This window comes from Neopelma chrysocephalum, unplaced genomic scaffold (assembly GCF_003984885.1).
Source record: "Neopelma chrysocephalum unplaced genomic scaffold, ASM398488v2 Primary Assembly neopelma1_143, whole genome shotgun sequence".
Taxonomy (NCBI): domain Eukaryota; kingdom Metazoa; phylum Chordata; class Aves; order Passeriformes; family Pipridae; genus Neopelma; species Neopelma chrysocephalum.
The window spans coordinates 4,592,059-4,612,700 of NW_020897805.1; the positions used below are offsets into that span (position 1 = coordinate 4,592,059).

The 20,642-nt window shown below is 36.0% G+C and overlaps 1 protein-coding gene across 5 annotated transcripts in view; it reads right to left on the reverse strand.

Moving 5' to 3' along the window:
* DLG5 (discs large MAGUK scaffold protein 5) overlaps nt 1–20,642 on the reverse strand; it is a 106,282-nt gene that overhangs the window by 3,124 nt on the left and 82,516 nt on the right. The window contains exons 17-33 of one of the 5 annotated variants that reach the window (XM_027700023.1): nt 19,941–20,079; nt 17,935–18,079; nt 17,295–17,416; nt 16,198–16,287; nt 14,764–14,932; nt 11,684–11,761; nt 10,867–11,029; nt 9,862–9,995; nt 9,152–9,316; nt 8,600–8,783; nt 7,514–7,662; nt 7,037–7,207; nt 5,095–5,291; nt 4,237–4,380; nt 3,915–4,042; nt 3,020–3,129; nt 1,138–1,247 (exon numbers count right to left, since the gene is read on the reverse strand). In XM_027700023.1, the coding sequence (XP_027555824.1) occupies nt 1,138–1,247; nt 3,020–3,129; nt 3,915–4,042; nt 4,237–4,380; nt 5,095–5,291; nt 7,037–7,207; nt 7,514–7,662; nt 8,600–8,783; nt 9,152–9,316; nt 9,862–9,995; nt 10,867–11,029; nt 11,684–11,761; nt 14,764–14,932; nt 16,198–16,287; nt 17,295–17,416; nt 17,935–18,079; nt 19,941–20,079 (2,398 nt within the window). Of the gene's footprint in view, nt 1–1,137; nt 1,248–3,019; nt 3,130–3,914; nt 4,043–4,236; nt 4,381–5,094; nt 5,292–7,036; nt 7,208–7,513; nt 7,663–8,599; nt 8,784–9,151; nt 9,317–9,861; nt 9,996–10,866; nt 11,030–11,683; nt 11,762–14,763; nt 14,933–16,197; nt 16,288–17,294; nt 17,417–17,934; nt 18,083–19,940; nt 20,080–20,642 lie in introns of all 5 variants that reach the window. The other 4 variants (XM_027700022.1, XM_027700026.1, XM_027700024.1 and 1 more) reach the window with 4 other exon arrangements.

Consider the following 20,642-nt stretch of genomic DNA (forward strand, 5'->3'; position numbering starts at 1 on the left):
TTCCCACAGGGCGTATGAGAAGATACACATAAGACTCTCTTTCACTGACTGCCACTTCCACTATCAGAGTAAAATTAAAATGCCACAAATCACTAAATAAGAAGCAGAAGACAACATATGGGGATGCAATCTGGCCACGTGCATGTCAAATTCTGTGAAGGTTTAGTACATACCATGTAAAAAACACTCATATGGCTATTACAGACAGGTAAGTGATTTTGTCGAGAACGCACACAGGATGCACTGAGAGAGCTCTATACTACACATACCCCCTTTCCCTCTCCTACCCTTGGCAGTTATGCCTCAAAATATTTCTGTAAGAAATCCATTGTTCAGGGGATGAAAAGTTGGATTTTGGCTTAGTTTAGTGTGGTTTTTTGTTTCAAGTTTTGTTGCCGTACACATCAAGATGCTTAGAATTTTATCCCCACTCTTTTGAATGTATGTGGAACCAAATGAAAATATACTCTGAAATGAGCAGAGACAGTCTTCAAACACTGTTTTCTTTCTCTGGTAAAAATACAGTATTAACTACAAACCAATATTGATTTCATACATTTTATGAAGTTAAAAAGGCTTCTCAAGTTGAATTTAATTATTCCAAATCACAATGCATGCTCAAGAAATGGACAATTTTTTTGCTTTCTTGAAACATTTAAAGTATGTCTCACAAATCACAAATCACACAATCACAGAATGGTTGGGGTTGAAAGCGATCATTGGAAATCATCATTTGTTAATTTAAACTACAGCGTTCTTCTGTTGTTTTGTTTGATTTTTAAAATTACAAAAAAACCCTTATACTCCTTACATGATATAAAACTGGCATTACTGTCTCAAATTATCTTGACCATACTTCCAATACTACTGACTAATCATAAAACATTTTCAGAATCTCTTCAGGTCATAAGATTCATAACATTCAAAACAAAACCATGTAGAAGCAGGGAATAATACTTCTAACTTGATATTTCATCTCACAGTAAAACAAAACAACAGAACATGAATTTGCCAAAAGGGAAGGCAGAATGAAAAAAAATCAAGTGCTCGTTGAAAGAACGTAGGATCCTTTGAATTACAGTGTAAATGGGTTAAGTCGCCACTGTGCTCCTAGTGAAAATTTGATCAAATACTAACCTGTAAAATACTTGCTATACTCTTGTTCTATTTTTTGAGCTGTCTCAAATTGTTCTTTGGAATGTTTTTGTGTAACTTTGTCCCTCAGGAAGATTGGGTCTTTCTGCTCTCTGAAAAAAGAAAAAAAGGAAAAAAAAAGAGAAACATCTTGTATAAGAGTAATTTTTTTTTAAAATGGACTTGAAAAGATTCCCTCCAGTTGGGTGAATACTAAGGCTAATTCACGTGCAAGCAGACTCCTAGGCCCAGAGTGCCATCTACTGTGTTTCAGCAGTATCAGCAGTCATCAGGATCATTTCAGTGCTAATGAATTTATTTGCTGTCAGACCAAGACAGTAATTCTTTAAAGTTTCAGAGACTGAGAGGTGGTTGCAGAAGAAAGAATATAATTTTGTCCAGTTCATGTGAATCATCATCTCATATGCACGTCACTACTCCCTACACAAAGCTGGGCACAAGTACCACTCTTTTAAGAGCTTGTGAAATATCAAACATCAAGCAAATAGAATATTTCTGTTATCATACATATGACACATTTTTGAGATGCCTCTTTTTCTACTACAGAAGCTCTTAAAATACAAAAAACATAGAGAAATTTACATATGGTAAAAAATTATTTTAATTCTGATCAAGGCTTGTAACACTCTCCTCCAAATGTGACTTGGGGTACCCAGTAGGGAATTCTGTTTAAAAGGAAGCAGAATTTATATTCAACTAGTAAGGTCATATAGATACATACTGAAACAATATAAACCTAGTTTCTTATAGCAGTGAGAAAATCAGCACAATTTTAGTCTACAAATAATTTTTAAAAAATTACTAAACTAACCTATCATTGCTGTGGAGCATTTCAGAGAATGCCAACAGAACCTGTGCTATATGAAAATGGCTGTTTGGAAAAACCTTTGGTGCTCACAACAGGTAGAGAAATGTACCACTGCAACTTATATTGATGACTGCTAGTTTGATCACTCTCTGTCACTTCCCAAAAAAAAAGGAAACAGCTGCAATGGTCACCATTCCATTTCCAATGGGAGTCAAGACATGACAGTTCCATTTATCATTCAAGTGCACAATCCTACAGTGGTAATGAAATACATCTAATGCTCTATGTCTTTCTTCTACTTTAAAGTGGTGATACTTATCTTCTTTATTAAATAGATAGTAATCAAATTTACCTACAGATCAAGAATATAAGAAGTCTTCAATTTTAAAAATGAAGATAGTCCAAGATCTCTTAGCAAAAGTGTCTTAATATTCATGTGGGGAGATTATGTCACTTCTTGCCAAATCAATCTATCAAAACATGTGAAGGCTTTCTCAGACATCAGGGGAGGGACTGGGGTTTGTAATTCCCGTGTTCTGTTCCTGGCTACATTCAAGCAGGAAATTCACAATTTCTGAAAGAACATGGCTTGAGAAGACTACAGTATATACACTACGTGCAGAAGGGGACTTCTTTTGTTTGTTTCACTGGAGAATGAAGGTGGGAAAGCTGAGGTTATGAATCAATTGGCACTGCATCCATACCCTTAGCCCTGCTGAGAGGACGAAGAACAGCTTTGTCATTGTCACCACTAAACCCTCAATGGATCTCACCCATATCTGCCCTACAGTTTACTACAAAAGGGAACCGGAAAGATCTGAGTCCCTCCAGGAGTACGTTCAGTTTAGTCTACATGGATTTCTTGAGAAGATTCACTTAATTGTCATGCAGCCCAAATGGAGTTATGACCATATACCTCATAGTGGTTTTTATGAGGATTGATTTCCCCATTTTAAAGAGATTTAAGATGACTTGGATGAAATAAACAATAAAGGTAAAACAAGCTTATTTTAAGCTAAAATAAACATCCCTGAACTACACCCCTCACAGACTTACTTGATTTGTTTAGCATTTTTGTAGCGAATAAAAATTACAATAGGGTAGATATGAACACTGTGGAGCCGTTCGATGGCATGAGGAGCGATGTCAAGCAGACAATGACAATCCTAAGATCAAATGTAAATGCAAAACACTCATTCAGTTAAAGAGCACAAGCACACATGCAAATCCCCCATTTCTCCCCATACTTCAGTCATAGCAACCCAACAGAATTTGGCTATACATTTACCACTTTGGCACTATCGAGCAATTTGTACCCAAAGGATTTATAACAAAAGACAGAAGATGAAAAACTGCAAGAAATTCCATTCATAATACCAAAAGCATGCATTGATAGAAAAAAAAGTACTTGAAGAACTAATGAAATGAAAACTAAAATTGAAATATATGCAATATACATTTTGTCAAGTTTAAATACTCCTATTAATTTTCTCTTTCAAAAATCATAAGCAAACACAAGTGTTAATAGGACTTTCTGTGTGGTTTGACTCAAAACTGTAAGGAATGTGCAGACTTTAGGTAATATCTGTCTCCAGGATTATTAGGATGCTTATTTCTATACGACTGCATTAAACTGAATAGTTAAAAAAAAATTAAATCCTTGTTTGGCGGGGGTAGAGGGTGGAATTTAAGACAGTGATTTCTAACTTTATTTAATAATACTGTGGAAAAATGTGGACGTTTCTAGTTTCTATAAAGGTGAGTTTGCATAAAATAATCTTTAAACAGTTACATGCCAAAGTGAGGTAAGTTTTATTTTATTCAGTGGCCCGGGGAAGAATTCCCTAAATGTCTTAACAGATGGCAATAATAAGTTCATTTCCACCCCCCAACATAGTATGACTTCATATTGTAAACTGTACAAAGAACTACAGCATTAAAATTGACTCACCTTTTCTGTTATCTCTTTTATTGAAGCTACAGTTGTCACATCAAAATGTCCACTCCTCCGTTTATAATCAATAAACAGACAATCCTTCACACCTCGTTCAATGGCTTGCTGGGAAGCTTTCATAACCTCTATTTCATAGAACCAGAAGAGATCGACTTCATTACTATTCCTTAGACACAGAACAAAGCTAAGAAAAACACTGTCTGCAAATTCAGATTCTTGGGGGTTTTATCCATTTTTGTTTTATCATTTAGTTAACTTATATAGAGGTTACTGTCATGTATTCCAAGCATGAATAAATAGGTTATATTTGTACACTTACCAAGAGGACATCTGCAAAACTTTCCCGGGGATTCTTTGACCAACATGTCTTTCACAGCATCAAGTAAAGGTCCTAGAATAAGGACAGGCCTAGGAGAAGTACAGTCCACTTTCTGAACACGCTGATATGCCAAACTTGCAGAATCTAGACACACAGAAGAGATTTACTTGTAAAAGTATAAATTATTTTCCTGGCATTCCTCAAATAAGCAGAAGCACCCTAAAAGTAATTATGAGAACATCTCCCTTGCAAGGGCTAAAGGCCTTGACAAGTACAAAAAGTGTTCAGTCATTATTGCAATTTTTCCACTTAATGGCTTAAAATAGACATTTTTCTAATTGAACCTGGTGTTCCATTAGAAAAATTGAACTCCCCACCTTCACACAGACTAAAACCAATCATCCTGGAAAGTGTAAACAATACACAATATTTGGTGTCTCTGGCTTGACTTGTCGAGCTCGTAAAAAGACGTAAGCATTGCAATCAACATGATTTTTGTAAAGGAGTGAAGAAATAGAAGTGTAGATTTTTTGAGTGGTGTGCAGGATTTCTCTCTATTCTAAGCAACCTGGACAGAAATAAAATAATTGAAAGGAAGATCAAAACTATGCTTCAAAAAGAATCTCCCTCTCCAAATGAAATAGTAATGCAAATAGGTCTAGGAATAAATTACCAAAAAATAATTTGAAACTCTCTGGCTTGTAATTTAATAGAAAAAAACATGTTATTAAAAGTAATAATCACCATTTGTATTCAGAGCAACCAGAAGGTAACATTATTTGTTGTGTTGTGCTGCAGTTGATTAAAAATGAAAGAGAAGGAAAGCAACTGCCTCCCAAGTGTAACAAAGGTACTTGCCATCCAAGAAAGGAATTGAGTCTGTACTGATTGTATCAAGAGCCAGTAAATCTTTTCCATCTTTGGAACCACTTCGCTTGTGTTTGTGCTTTCTTCTGAAGAATGACCTCCGTGCTGCTGCTGACAATGTCTTAGATGAACTGTTTTCATCTTTAGCCTCAGACATGCTGTGTCTCCTGTAGAATTCCTGATCCATCCTATAATGAGACAGACCAAATGGGTGGTATTTAAACTTATCTTTTTAAATTTTTTTCACAGTATCACTGCTGCTTTTGGGACATACTTGAAACACTTCTCTCAAGCCTCGGCCTGAGTATCATCACAGAAACTCAATCCAAACCAAACAATAACATAAACCAAATAAAAAGCACCTGAAAACTTCACACTGCCATAATTTCCTCAGAATTCTTGTAAATAGCAGAATGGCAAAGAGGGTGATCACTCTGATACAGGCAGGGCAAAATTCTCAAGGGCCGAAGTGGTAGTATGCACCTATTTGCCAATAAAGGCAGTCTCACACAGAAGTGAAGATCCCATTCTTTCTGTAAAGCTGCATGTTATGCTCATCCTTACAAATAACTCATTAGCAATACAAAATAAGAGTTTCCTGCAGTCTGATTTTATATAATCACAAATATTTTAGCCACATAACATGTATAGTGCAGTTGGTTTTACCACCCATCTTCTGGGAACAAGCCTATCAATGATGTGTATGTGTCTGTATGTATATACTGTACTTCCACACATTGCACATATGTGGAATATCCCAAAGTCAGGATGAATTTTGCATTATGATATGGAGAAAAGACTACTAGAAGAAAAGGAAACCAGAAAACCAGTACTCCGAAAAAGAAAAAAAAAATCACTAGGTGATAACTGATTTCAGTAACAATGGAAAAATTTTAGTTACCACATCCTCCTCTTAACTGCTATATCAACACCACGAGACTGCAGTGGCTACATAGTCTTATACCAACATTGCTGTCCACACATAACTAAAACCACTGTTTCCCATTCTTGTTTCCCAAGAATGACAGTGATAACCAACCTTGGATTCAAGGATATTTTTGCTGTGGTTACTCTGATGTTTGTTATTGGTATTATCTATCACTAGACTGAATCACAGAATCATAGTATCAGAGAATATGCTGAGTTGGAAGGGACCCATCAGGATCGTTGATTCCAACTCCTGGCCCTGCACAGGACACCCCACGAGTGACACCATGTACCTGAGAGTATTGTCCAAATGCTTCTTGAACTCTGTCAGGCTTGGTGCTGTGACCACTTCCCTGGGGAGCCTGTTCCAGTGCCCAACCACCCTCCGGGTGAAAAACCTTCTCCTAATATCCAACCTAAACCTCCTCTAACTCAGCTTTATGCTACTTCCTCAAATCCTGTCACTGGTCATGAGAATGAAGAGATCAGTGTCTGTCCCTTCTCTTCCTCTCATGAGGAAGTTGTGACTGCAATGAGGTCTCCCCTCAGCCTCCTCTTCTCCAGGCTGAATAGACCAAGTGCCCTCAACCACTCCTCATACGGCTTCCTTTCAAGGCCCTTCACCATCTTTGTTGCCCTCCTTTGGACGCTCTCTAAGAGCTTAATATCTTTCTTATATTGTGATGCCCAAAACTGCCACAATATTCAAGGTGAGGCCACCCCACGGCAGAGCAGAGTGGAACAATCCCCTCCCTCGACCGGTTGGCGATGCTTTCCTTAATGCACCCCAGGACATTGCCATTACTAGTTTACTATTTAAAACAACTTGATAGAGCAATATATTAAATTCAATGTTATTAAAATACGCATACCTAAAGTGATATCTAAGAATTACTATGTCCCAGAAAGATCAGAAGCAAACAAGTATTTTAAATCACATCTCTCTAGTCAGACTTTTAAAGGCAAATACTTTTTGAAGATAAATACTGTAACCAAGGTCACTCACATATATTTACTTGGAATCTGTCCTCTTTCCAGCTTCTGAGCATTCTCGTCTAGCTGCCAAGCCATCCAGCAACCAAAATTTCCTTGTGGTAGAGTGTCATCCACATACAAAATGTCATCCTTTTTAAAGCTTAAATCCTGTTCCACCTCTGCCAGACGGTCATAAAGTGCTCTGGAAAGGAAGACATAAATAGGCTCTACAACTGGTCTCCAACTCAAGGGAAGAACACATATACCTTTTTTGAAAAGTTAACAGATCAGTGGTACGCTCTACATTTCAAAAACAAAAAAGTTTACAGCGAAACATGCAGACTTACTATAGGACAGATTGTGTCCTCGCCGCCAAAGACTAGCTAGGACAAATCAGTAAACTTCAAATTTTAAAAAAAGTGGCAGAACTGATGTACTGCCTATCTCGTGGTGGTCAGCACACTATCCTAACAGCCTTATGCTGTCATTAACAGTCATGCTCAAATACCTGATGTAGAATCCATCTCCAGGAAGCTCTTTTATTTTATTAAACTCTTCTATTCTGTATTGAGTCTTTATTTTGATGTTTTCTCCAGGCTTCAACATTTCAAGATAAGCTTCCTCTGCTGTTTTATTTCGCATATCAATGGACCCATACTGCAAAACACAAAACAGAAACCCCTGGGTGTGAAATTGTATCTTAACAAGCAATAAAACCAGGTGAGCTTGAAAAACATGCAAAATGACTTCGTTTTTCTCACTGGTAGGCTCTATATACAAGTAAATCTTGTCACTTAACTCTAGTACGGTTTGCACCTTAAGATGTCTAGCAGGAGATTGAGACATTACATTGGAATACAAAAACTCAAGTGCACACAGTAGACATGCACAGTGAGAGAGCCTGCACTTCTTGAAAAAGTTTTCCAAGTGTAAGCTGAGAATCATAAAATTCACACTGAAAAAAATTTAATATTTTTAGGAAAAGCAAGTGGTCTGAAGGAAGTCATAAACATGATCACAAAGCAAAATCTCCATCTGGGTAGTAGAGGTACAACGGGAGAGTCTCAGTACTCAGTTGCATCTGAAAAGCTCATAAATACATATGTGTTTATCATCTTAGCAGTCCTGACAAGTAAATAAATATTCAGGTAGAGAAAGCAGAGTGAAAGATACATTATATGGTTTTCCCTAAACTCTCATTAGAATTTCACAGTAATAAGATTATTATTATTCTCTGTTTTGCAATATCTTTCATATCCTTGCCTTTCCCTATGTACAGCAATTGGATTCAAAGATTCCTATTTAGATGAAGGGAGGAGATGTTTATAATTCCAAGTGGTCATATGTGAGTCCTTCAAACTTCCAGGCATCTTGTGCTATCAACAGCGATAATTATCCAGGTCCACATTATCCACTCCTCATGGGTTGCAGTCAAAATGTGGGTTATGCATTCTCATCATTCTTACCCAGGTTTTGTGACAGGAACTAAAGATTCACAGAACATTTCCCACTGTGGCACAGTACTTGGTACCTCCCTCTTTAGACCATTCCAGCCACTTCATCAGTATGCTGCACACTTTTCTTAAGAGCTTACCTCAAGTATCATGTCACCCAAGACTAGTCCATCAGGTCCTTTTGCTGGGCTATCATCATCTACATCTGAGACAAATATTCCATACAGGTTTCCACCACATATCTGGATCCCAAGATCGACCTGGGATTTTTTAACAACAACAGTTCTAGGTTCAGGGGTCCTTTTGTTTGTGTCCACAGGGCCCCTTGTGACAGAAAGAAATAACATGTATACTAGAATTTAAAAACTTGCATTGTATACAATCAACTAGTCATCTGAAGAATATATATTTACATAAATACTATTCAGAATAGGTCACCTACAGACACAATCTTACATGACAAACATTACCATTTCAACTAAACCATTCTTGTAGTAAACTTTCTTCACTAACAGATCCCATCTTTCAGAAACTGTCTGAAAACATGTACTTTTATCCTGGGGTCTACTTAACCTGTGTGCTGACTTATTTCAACCAGACACAGCATTCACAAAAGTAAACTTTGTTTTTTAATACCCTCCACATCCACTCTGATCCTTATTTTCCTTTAAGACAAAAGTTTTACTCTCTACCTTAAGGAATTTCGGGGACTTGTAGTTGGAGTGGTTTGTTTGGATGGCGGTGTCATTGTTCCTTCATCCTGTTCACTCACAGTATCGATTACGGAATGATTGTCAGGTGTTGCAGCTCCACTGCCTTGAGGGGTGGAATGATTACTCACAGGTTCTAGGCGAGAACTATGAGGGGAAAAAAGACAGAATAAAAGACTGGTGGGCTAATGCCAAATATTTTCCACTCAATTTTTAATTTGGCTGTAAATCAATTTTAAATTAAGGGTGAAAAAACCCAAACCAGCATGCCACTCTAAGTCTAAAAGAAAGATAAAGCTCTGTTTCGAAGTGTAATCATGCATCAAAATAGGATGGGTAATTTCACTAGGTCATATGCCTTCTCTAATTAGCTTTTGGAAATTCCAGTTATGAAAAAAAGAATAAAAAAAGATTTCAAGTACTACAATGTCACAATTCAAGGAAGAAGTCATCTTGGGTTTTAGTTTCGTATATTTAAGGATTAAGCCCAAATAAAAGAGAAAATATAGTTAGATGCATTGAGCATTTTTGACAGGCACATATTCACACATTACTTTTCTAAGCAATTACACTTCTCATCACCAGAAACGTGCTCACATTTGCAAACATATTACATGTACAGAAGTTGGCTACTAGCTAAATAATTGCATGGACAGGAGAGTTGTCTTTTTTCCAAGTCTAGGCAGCCTTACCTTGATCGTGAATGATTGCCAAGCTGATACATATGTGGGTTGTACTGAGCCAGAATAGTGATGGTGTCGCACTGCTGCCCAATGATTAGTCGAGCCTGTTGCTCTGTAGCATTCCTCAAATTTATTCCATTAAACTACGGAAAAATTGCACAAGCCAGGATGTCAAGTTTTCTAACGAAAACTATCAAAATCATTCTTTCAGTGTTCTAATTAGTTTAATGCCTAAATGCTGACTTATTTCCACTGGAGTAAATAGGTCAATGAAAACGTAGCTATACAATGATTCCTAGAGTTTACTCCTTGGAAGGAATCATCATAATTTTAAAATGTTTGGTGATCTGACCATGAGTTTAACAATCTTTTCATTGTTAAAAGACGTGTATTGTGAGCTGTGCTATCACTGATTAAATAGAAGTTGATTCAGATCACAACTCTGAGTAAATTCAGAATTTAAAGATAAATTCAGATCTACTCAGGTCTATTTTAGCATCATAAACACACTGTGCAATAGAAGATGCTTTAACATGATCTAACATTTACAAAGCAGTTCTGTACTTTACAAGATGCTCCATGTGTTTATCTAATACCCTAGGCAGTAACATGACTGAGCCTATCTGAGTAACTTTTTAATCGGGTGTCTCAGCTAAGGATATGGCACAGCAACAGCAGCATGAAACTCGGTAAAAGCCAGTTGCTGGAATATTTACTCACCTTACCAGGCAGAGTATGGTGTTGAGACTATATTATTTTAAGTACTGAAACTAGCTTGCTTAAAAATTAATTACATCTGTATATAAGAATGTAGACCTACCATCAAAAGACAATATTTTTATGATAAAGCCTGAAAAAAGTCACAACAATCACAGTTATGGAATATTACAATACATGTTCTCTACATGTCACAGCGCACAGGCTTTCACAACACAGTGTTTTGGGGAAGATATTTATGGCTGCAGTCATACTAACTGATTCATTAAGCCATAGGAATAGTAAGCAAACAATTACCTCTAGTAACTGATCCCCATACTCAAGGCCAGCTTGATGGGCAATGCTCCCACTTGTTACTTTAGAGACAAATATTCCACCATTTTCTCCACTCACAATGGAAATCCCTAGTGGCTCAGAACCCTTCTGCACTTTAACATGACGTGGCTCTTCCATGTAGGGCCTTTTAGAGGAGATAGTTAAAAGTGATTTGGAAACAGTTGCACTTGAACCATCACAGATGTCACAGTACATGCAATACTTTATGTCTGTCTGAACTGTAATAATAAAATAGGTTTAAACAGCTACTTAAAAAAACCACTACTGTCAAATGTCTTAAATGCATTCCTTTAACACCATGCAATGTACAGTGGCAGAAGTAAATGTATACCAGGTACATGACTCTAAAAATTATGGTAAATATGAATTATAAATCGTATGGTCATGAAGTTGGTAGGAAAAAAGCTTCCAAATGCATATTATATGAAAATAATTGAAACACTGTATATAATATGTCATTTACAAACCATATTCCAGAAAGGCATGTTACAAATAAAAATGTTGGGAGTCTTCATTGCCAGTGAAAATAAACATAATGAATAATAAGGTGGTAAACCAAAGGACAACAATGCACAAATATATTTTGTATCTGTAAGCTGGAAAACATAAATTAGTAATGAAAATTAAGCAGTTGCAAACTCAAGCCATTAAGACAGCAGTTTGCATGGTAGCATTACAATTACCATGCAAATTCTCCTCAGGGCAATTATCCAAACATGTAAAAAAAGCACAAAGTGCGCAATACTGCTCGAGAAGGACAACCTTAGATCAGGCCAACCTCAAACTCCTTAGTGATGAGAACCTAGGCCTAGGAGCCACAGGGATTCTCAGAAAAGACCTATTACGGAACAGATATCTGAAAGATGTAGAAGATTTGAGAAGACAAGAACACTTAGAACAAGACAAACAGCAGTAAGACACTAGTAAGTATAACAAAAGAAAACCCTGATACAGTCCTCTTTCCTCCCCCCATATTTGGGATGTATCCACCTGTACAATCAGGGCTGGTCCATTCATGCCATGTATAAAGAAACAGTAGCCTTCTAAAAAGTCCTGGTTTATACTACAATAAACTTAATAACATCTACACAGCAAGAGGCATCATCAGATATTAACAGTTGAGTTCACTGTGAATGAAACAGCTTGGGTACCATGTGTGATGTATTTTTTATTTTAGTACCACTACAATGCATTTGACATGCATTAATTTGAATATTTTCTCTCCTAACATTTCATTATATCATAGACATTCTCTAAATTGTGCCAACTGCTTAAACTATATTATTGTGTTGTTCAGAGACCAGAAAAGTTAACTGGACTTCACTCACTTCCACTAATGCAAACCAGGCTGAGGAAATGTATTTTTGGGAAAAATAGGATGTGGGGCTGGGGGCAGAGTGCAGGGGACATCATTTCATAATTATGCATGTTGCCATAGTCTTTGAAGGTATCCATCTGGTAGCCTTAATAATAGTTTCCCAGCTTATGAACGCATATAAGATAAAGACTGGTTGCTGACACAAATGTAATTCTGGAACACAGTCATCTTATATCACTGTTACAGGTAATGCCCTCAGCACTTGTCTATCGGTGTAGTGAAGATAAGATTTACTTATTGCTGAAGCTCATATTTTTGCATGTAGCCTAAATTAGCTAAACTCCAATAACTCACAGAAAACGAGAATTTACGAACTTTATTTTTTTTAATTCATTATGAGCATGTAAGCCATGATGTTATATGAAGATTCTTAATGTCACAAAATTTATCAAGGCATACTATCTCATTAAAAACTGAAATAACATCTTTCTGAATTTTGTTTATTGTACCTTTCTGCTCTTCCATCTACTCCACCCATTTTCAGTTTGTTTGCTTTGGATTAGAATAAGAAGGAATCAAAACTACACAAATTACATAGGATCCTATCTTAGAATTCCAGTAAATACAAAATGAAAGATAACTATGCATGTAGTAGAGAATCAATGATAAAGAAAAAAAGAATAATAACATTAAAAAGGTATCTTACTTGATAAGTAGTGTTATTAAAATCAAGTGAAGCACACTTTTCTATAATATTCAGACTGCCTGCCAGAATCACTAAACACTGATTAGAGCAAAAGTCTTAATTGATCAGATCTTTTAATTTTCATTTAAATTAAAATCAACAGAACAAACAGAAATATTGATTTATTTTTTTAATCTGTATTATTATTAATTTTATCTGGGGAAAGGCCAAGTGAGTTATTTGTATTTTGTGGGGAACAGAAAGATTATAAGACAAAAAAAACCATTTAAAATGCTATGTAGGCATCTTCAAACATTGTCTTAGGATAGATTTAAGTATCTACTTTCCTAAACTAAGAACTCTTTGTGTTTGTTAGTTTTTTTGGTTTGGTTTTGTTTTTTTTTTAAACCCACAAGTAAACCTTAGAATTATACTCTTTTTAGAAAGTCAATCTAGAGTATGGTTTGTACATAAGCACGGCAAGAACAATGGGGCTGGAACCTGGAACTTCATCATCTGATCAACATTAATAGAAATTTGTTATTTCCCAGAGACCAGAAGACATATCTTGTGCTCAAAGACACAAAGATATAGGGGTGTCAAAACCCCAGCTTGTTCAGCTGAACACTAATCATTAGTCATGTGAAAGAGAAAAGACATCTGACTTTGAATTTGCAAGTGACAATTGGAGGAACATTTATACAAGAACACACTGAGTATATGTAGTAAAAAAGTCACACTGAGGTAAGAAAGAATGAAAATTCACAAAAACCTCTTTACATTTCCTTTCAAAGAAACACTTTCCTTTGTACATAAGACATTCTAGAATTACTACAATAACTTAACCACAAATTCTTTAAACAAGACAAAAAGTTTCATATAGCATTTTATGGATAACTTTTTATTACTACCAGAAAAGTCAGAATACAGAATATCCTTATTACTTTATCATTCACATTTTTTATGGTCAGTGCTTTTACATAAATTAAGTATACAATGGGGTCTTGAAGTCCACGTAAATGTCATCTATTCCAACACATCATGGCTCCTTTACACTGCCGGAATAGCATTCAGCTGCCTTATTGTAAATAAATACCTGATCCAAATTTGTGTCTTATTGTTCTATGCTTTGAATTTGTACAGACTTTCATATATTCAGTTTAGCCAGATCATGATAAAATGAAAACAGATGTCCAAGACTGACACAATAAACAGTGTATCTTGAAAAGGCTCACCATGAGATGCAGGCAGTCGTTAAAACACAAAGCACATGTTTTTAAGAAAACAATCAAGTCAGATTCAAATTCTGCAGGCAGTTACACATATACTTAATGCTGCTACTAGCAGTGGTCCAGGTACAGCCAAAGGGATCAGTAAAGGTAGTAAAATTGCATCTGTACACGTGGATATGTTCTTCCACAGTTACGCCCTCAGTTTTTCATGTTATCTGGCTATATTGAATCAAGGCACAGTGCTTAGAGCACATATTCTGCAATGCTAAGGCACCTGATATTTAGTCATCAGATATTACTGTCTTAATTTTGTTTGGATTTCCAGAGTACAGAACAAGGCTATCATAAATAAGAATCTGAGGTAGTTCAGCTGAAGGAGTGTATTCCAGTTTAGACACAGAAGAAACAAAACCTTTATGAAATCACTTATTTTAAAAATCCACAAAAAGTTCTCTTACATACTTCGTAAAGAAAATAAAAACACTGAGAAACAAGACCTGAGACGTACCTCTGCACCTACATTTTTGTAATTAAATTAAATTTTCACGTTCCTTCAGCTTAATAAACACACAAAATTTCCTCAGATACATTTGTATTAAAAACAAAAAAGGTGGGGACCTTACCTATCTTTCCTACGTTCTCCAATAGATACTGGGCTAATGGAAATCCTAGGCAGCGTAGAAAGAGAGTTCTGAGACTGGCTGCTGGCGAAGGAAGACGTTTCCAAGTTAAGAGGTGACTGGGGAGGAGTTATCAAGCTGGGACTGCTACATTCAGAGTGTGACAAGGAGCCTAAGAAAAGTCAACAGTTGAGTTTTAGTATCCTGCATCTCACTCTTTGGAGATCCACACAGACACAGTGAAACACACCACACCCATGTGAGACAAGAAAGAGGACTGACTGTTCACTAGTTCTGTAAGTCATGCAAGGAGCTTAGGGAAACCAGGTAACTAATTTCAGACAGTGCAAACTTACTATCCTTCATGACTATATATTAAATCTGTCCTCTGTAAGTGTGCAGACAACTACTGCCATTCTCAACAGGAGACAAGGTTACAGACAAGCTACACCATAAGCATGTCTGAAAAGACTTAGCAAGGCAAAGTTAAAGAAAAATAATAAAAAACAGGAAAGGAGAAGTAAAATAAAAATTTAATATGTAGGTTTATTTTCAAATAAAATATTTATGTGCAGCCCTTCCCTTTTCATAGGAGATATATTATTCAAAAAAATAACAGAACCCCAGCATGAATCATACACAGAGACAGGAAAGCTCTGAAATTTCAAACCAGCTTGACATGACTTTGTTTGCATCTTTACCCTGGTTGTACCCTCCATAAGTAATCTACTGAACAAATGCCCTGACACAAACAGTTTGCTTCCTCTGAAAAGTGAGAGAAAATAAACCTCAAATTACTAACCACAAATGAAAGCCATTTTTAAGAATTGTACTTGCCCAGTTAGGAAAAGAACTGCATACAGTACATTAAGGCTACAGAACATTTGACCAGTCATGGCAGTGAGGAGTTGCCAATTGCTTGTCAGCAAACCCTTAATTCCGCAGCACTCCAACCACTGTTTGTATCATGTCTTTAAATAGCCTCCACCAAGCAGTTTTGAGTGAAGTACAGAAATATTTTCACTGCATTTCAAAATATAATTTACAATCAGTGATGTAATAGTAAGAAAATAATATACTTAAAGAATGAAAAAATGCAGGTCATTTCGCTGTTAAAACTTTCAAGGCATCATTCTAGAAGGAAGTACAACTATAAAACATACTTAGACATAAGAGTAAGCAATGCTTACTCTTACTTTTGTCTGCACTTTTACTTAGTGTGCCATGTACTTTACTCAACTAACAGAAAAACCAACTTTCATTAGAAAGTGTTTTTTTTGTTTTTTTTTTTAACATTTCTGTGGCAAAACACAGATTTTGAAACCTTAATAAAACTGTCATTTTAGATTTCAGTGCAATCTGATTTAACAACTGCAAAGGCTTTGTATTGGTAATACAGAAAACAGTGTGACTAAAATTATTTATGAAATAATTCACCTCTGTCAGAGCCCATCATGGACCTTGGATATCTTGGTGTTAAAGGGATCTTAATTCTTTCTGTTCTGTATTGCAGGTTACTTGAAGAACCTATTTTTAAAACAAGGAAACACTACAATGATAAAAGTAAAAGCAACTACAAACAAAAAAGTACATTTAGATTCTACTTCTTCAATCAGCATTAAAATGGCTTTTGAATCATCAAGTCATAATTGTGAATATCATATTTCTAGTGAATTATCTTGATTACACAGATAAACAGAGCACAATGCAGCTATATAGTATATATGCACTGTTCATTCTTGTATGAAAAAATATGTTGAGCATTTTCCTATCAAATGAAACTTGAAGTCCAAGCAAGATCTAACATCTCTGTTTACTAAGAACCCATGGGACTTTGCAAAAGGCATTTAATTATTCTGATTACATTCTGCTTGGATGAACACATAATCATTGATACTGGTTGCAAACCATTATGCCCCTTTTTGCTGTGGTTACAAAGCTACCATGCTCTATTCAGATGCAACTGCCAATCACTGATGGAATACAGGGAACACAAACATGCACAAAAACCCCAGTTATTACATAATTTAAAATTTAAATAAATCGAAAGTGTTAAAATATCATTGCCACAAAGCATGCATTTGCTTTGGTATCATTAGGCTAGGCATAAACAATTTTACATGTCAATCAACTAAACATAAGCATAACAACAATACAATTTACATTAGGTCATTAGTCATCCTTGAGTTTTTGTTCAGGGGGCTCTCTCCTTTTTCTCCCTCCACCTCACTGAGCCTCAACCTTTGGCTGTGCCTCCCATCTCTCTAAGGGTACTTTCAAAGAGCAACAGGCACAGAAAGGAGAATCACTCACACACATAGAGCATTTCAAAGACACTGTAAAGAACTGATTAAACACAGCTACTTCCAGGGAACACTTTTAGTCATAAACTCACAAAAAATGAAGAAAAGAAACACAGGAAGCCTTTACACTTTGCTAGCTATGACAATCCCACAACATGGGCACTTAATGAATTTTCCATTGTCTCCAATATATAGGAGTCCCACAGGAAATCAAACAGAAAAGCTAGTTACCAAGTCTGGCACTAGATGGTAATGAATTTGAGCCATGAGATGCTCTTGTACGTGAATTTTCAGAGTAGTCATTGGAGTGTTTATGACTTAGGTCCAAACTCAGGCGACCTTGATGCTGGGAACTACATCAAAAGAAAAGGACAATAGGGTAACAGTTAGAACTGGGCAAAGAACCGCAGCAAACAGTAACTGGCCAACAAAAAATTTTGGTTAGTCCAATGCTACTGAATAAAACAAATGCTTCTCTCCTTCCCACTTCCCCACTGTCCCATCATTCTATGAATTTAGACAAGTCAGAGGAAAAATAGTGTAAAGTACTATAAAAAGGGGGAAAGGTTTATTTGTTTTGGCAAGGACAAGAAAAAATATTAGAAATTAGTCAATTAAAAAATTAATTTCTTCAGTTAATTAAAAAACTTTGTCAGTAGCAGTCAGTGGGACACAGTGAAACCTAATCCATCAGTTACTGAAAAACATGAAAGCAACTGGCACACCACTTATATGCAATAATGGTTTTCAGAACCCTGGATCAAAATAACACACAGCAGCAGTGTGTTTCAATCTTCACTGTATCAAACTACCAGAAGAAATTTCATCCTAATGAAAACAAAATGTTAAGGAGATATAAATTTCAAAACACCTGGGATGCAGATGCTGATGACATATTTGGCTGGCAACTGATGGGCAATTGCTGGTGTGAACTCTATGGCTCCAGGCAGTATAGATTGGATTTCTCATGACAGCAGTCACTGCGGGGCACGGTGCTAAGCTTCTTGGTACCGTCCCTGCTTAAGATGACAAAAGCACATTCTTACCAACATTATTAGCATATAAACTACAGATTTAAAATATACCTAAATGTTTTTATAATTATGTATTCTAACATTTACATTTATGATAAATAAAAATATTGGCATACAAATGTGTTATTAAGTACCATAGAACACCTTTTAGATAATTTATGCATGTTTAAAATCTGGTTTATAATTTTGTAATGAGGCAGGAATAAAGTGGATTATATTACCAAAAATGAAGCCAATCACTGCATATCATTTTAATATGCATTGGTAAATAAAAGATTTTCTCTGTTTTCAAGTATGGAAGTTTTTTATACAGCAACAAAAAATCTGCATTTCTCTTTGTATAGTCATCTGACTGGCACACAAGTTTTTATTTGGTACTTGAACTGACTGCAGCTAAAATTATTCTGGTTCTTCTCTTCTGTTGCCCCAATGACTCCTACTTCTAGTGTGACTTGAAATTCTAGTTTTTCAGTATTTATTTATGAAACTTATTACTCAAACTGTTCTTTTAAGTACACTCATTCTTCAGTACTCAACCAAAGTCTACCTTAAAATTTCCACCTAAATGATTTGGTAACATAGAATACAATAGCAAAAACTTGTTCTCATTTCAAGACAGACTCATATTGTCTAATGTAGATTTGACTTTACTCAGTTATTGTGCAAAGGTAACATGTTAAGATAAAAGTTAACTAAAATATTAGAAATAATACCTTTAAATACTTTTTCTGCTATCTTAAAGAGAGAGAGAAAATGAGAGAAAAGAGTAAAAGAAATCAAAGTAGAGCAAAAGTTTCTTGATCTGAGCAACTCCTGACTATGTCTTTACATTCTGAACTGATTGGTACACCATGGTTTGAGACTATCCATTGTTCCAGATACACCAGTTACCTTCATGGTCTCCAGTAAGAATAAAATCTTCCATAATTTCCAGAACTTGCAGGAGTTTAGAGCTTTACAAGAATGGAGGGTACACTCATAAAAATGAATATTGTCTTCATTTGAAATTCAAGATTAATATACAACTGCTGAAAACTGGAATCTAAGATTAGACTAAAGACTCAGACTAAAGACTGAGCAATTTACCAAACGCTTCTTGACTATTTCAAAGTGACTAGCATACGACAACCCAATTACTTCCTTTAGTACTCAGTTTAGTCTGTGCCAATTCTAAACTTACTGACATGAACTTCAATACCAACAACTGTTTGATCAACTGAGAAAACATGCTGTTTTCTGTTCCACCTGATTATATTGAGATACATATATTTTTCAATATACGTTTTTATTTTTATATATACATATACATATACATAGAAGTGCTTGTGAGTCCCTCTTCAGCATCTAAAGCACACTCACATTTAACCTTTAATTTAGACTAAGATCACAACCAGTTTGGGCACTCAACTTCAGATACCCCAAGTATTTGGTTTCCAATAGGCAGAACTTAATATATTGTGCTTCCTGAATATCAGATCTTTGTCCTTGGAAGTATTTCAGAAATTAAGCAGCTAAAGCCTGGGACACCTCCATTTACTGTTCACTTTCAAAAATACTGGAAATCTTACTTGTCTCCCTAATGGACAGGCTACACCTTTTTCTCCACTAATGTATTGAAAACTTCTCTGCACAGAAACTGATGGAACACAGCTGCCTTAGTGGTTCTTAAACAGGTTTCACTTCTTTACAGTCCAAAAGCTGAGCAGGCCATGTTCAGACTACAACAGACCATGGAAATAAGTTTTGTGAGTCATGTTTTTTCTTCACTTATAACAAAAAATCCCCAATATGGACAAGTCCCTTGGGGCATTCCTAGAAAGTAGTTAGGAGTTGTGCCACTCACCTGCTGACATGCTGCCAGTGTATAAGGCAGCAGGCACAAAGCCATCACTGTGCCTTGCAGAACGTTTTGGTGAATATGGTGCCCACTCCTGTAGCTCTGGAGACAGATGTTCCTCACTAGCTGGAGCATATTTCTGTGCCTATAAGATCAGAGAAATTTCATTACAGGAAGTTGGAGATTTGGAAGAATAAAATGGCAAAACTGTGAAGGCAGCAAGCAACATCAAACTTTCTAGCATCTGTTCCAGAATGCGCCACCATAGTGCTTCTTACACCTCTGTCTTTCAGTGGTGCTACTCCCTTCTACCCATTTTTCCTCCATCCTGCTTTGTTATTCTTTTTTATTATTTTGTAATCATTTTAGGCCAATATTTGCAACTTAACTGATATATTTCCCTTCAGTAGAACATCCAGCATTTAGATACATTTCTCCTTTAAAACAGTGCTTTCACAGGACATTTCGACTGTTATTTCAGCCACTACTACTGCAAGTGTTTGCTAAAGAACATCTGTTTAACAAGCCAGAAAGTGTTTTCCTCTAAGCCTGTAGATCCAGATACATGTGGAGCAACCTCTCTTCAACAAGCAATTCAGGTTTTGGAATCATCACAACTGTTGCATGTAATAAGTAGACACTGGTGAATAAAGAAACATGATATTGACCATAATGCTAGAGAGCTGCAAGTGCAGGGCTCAGCACATG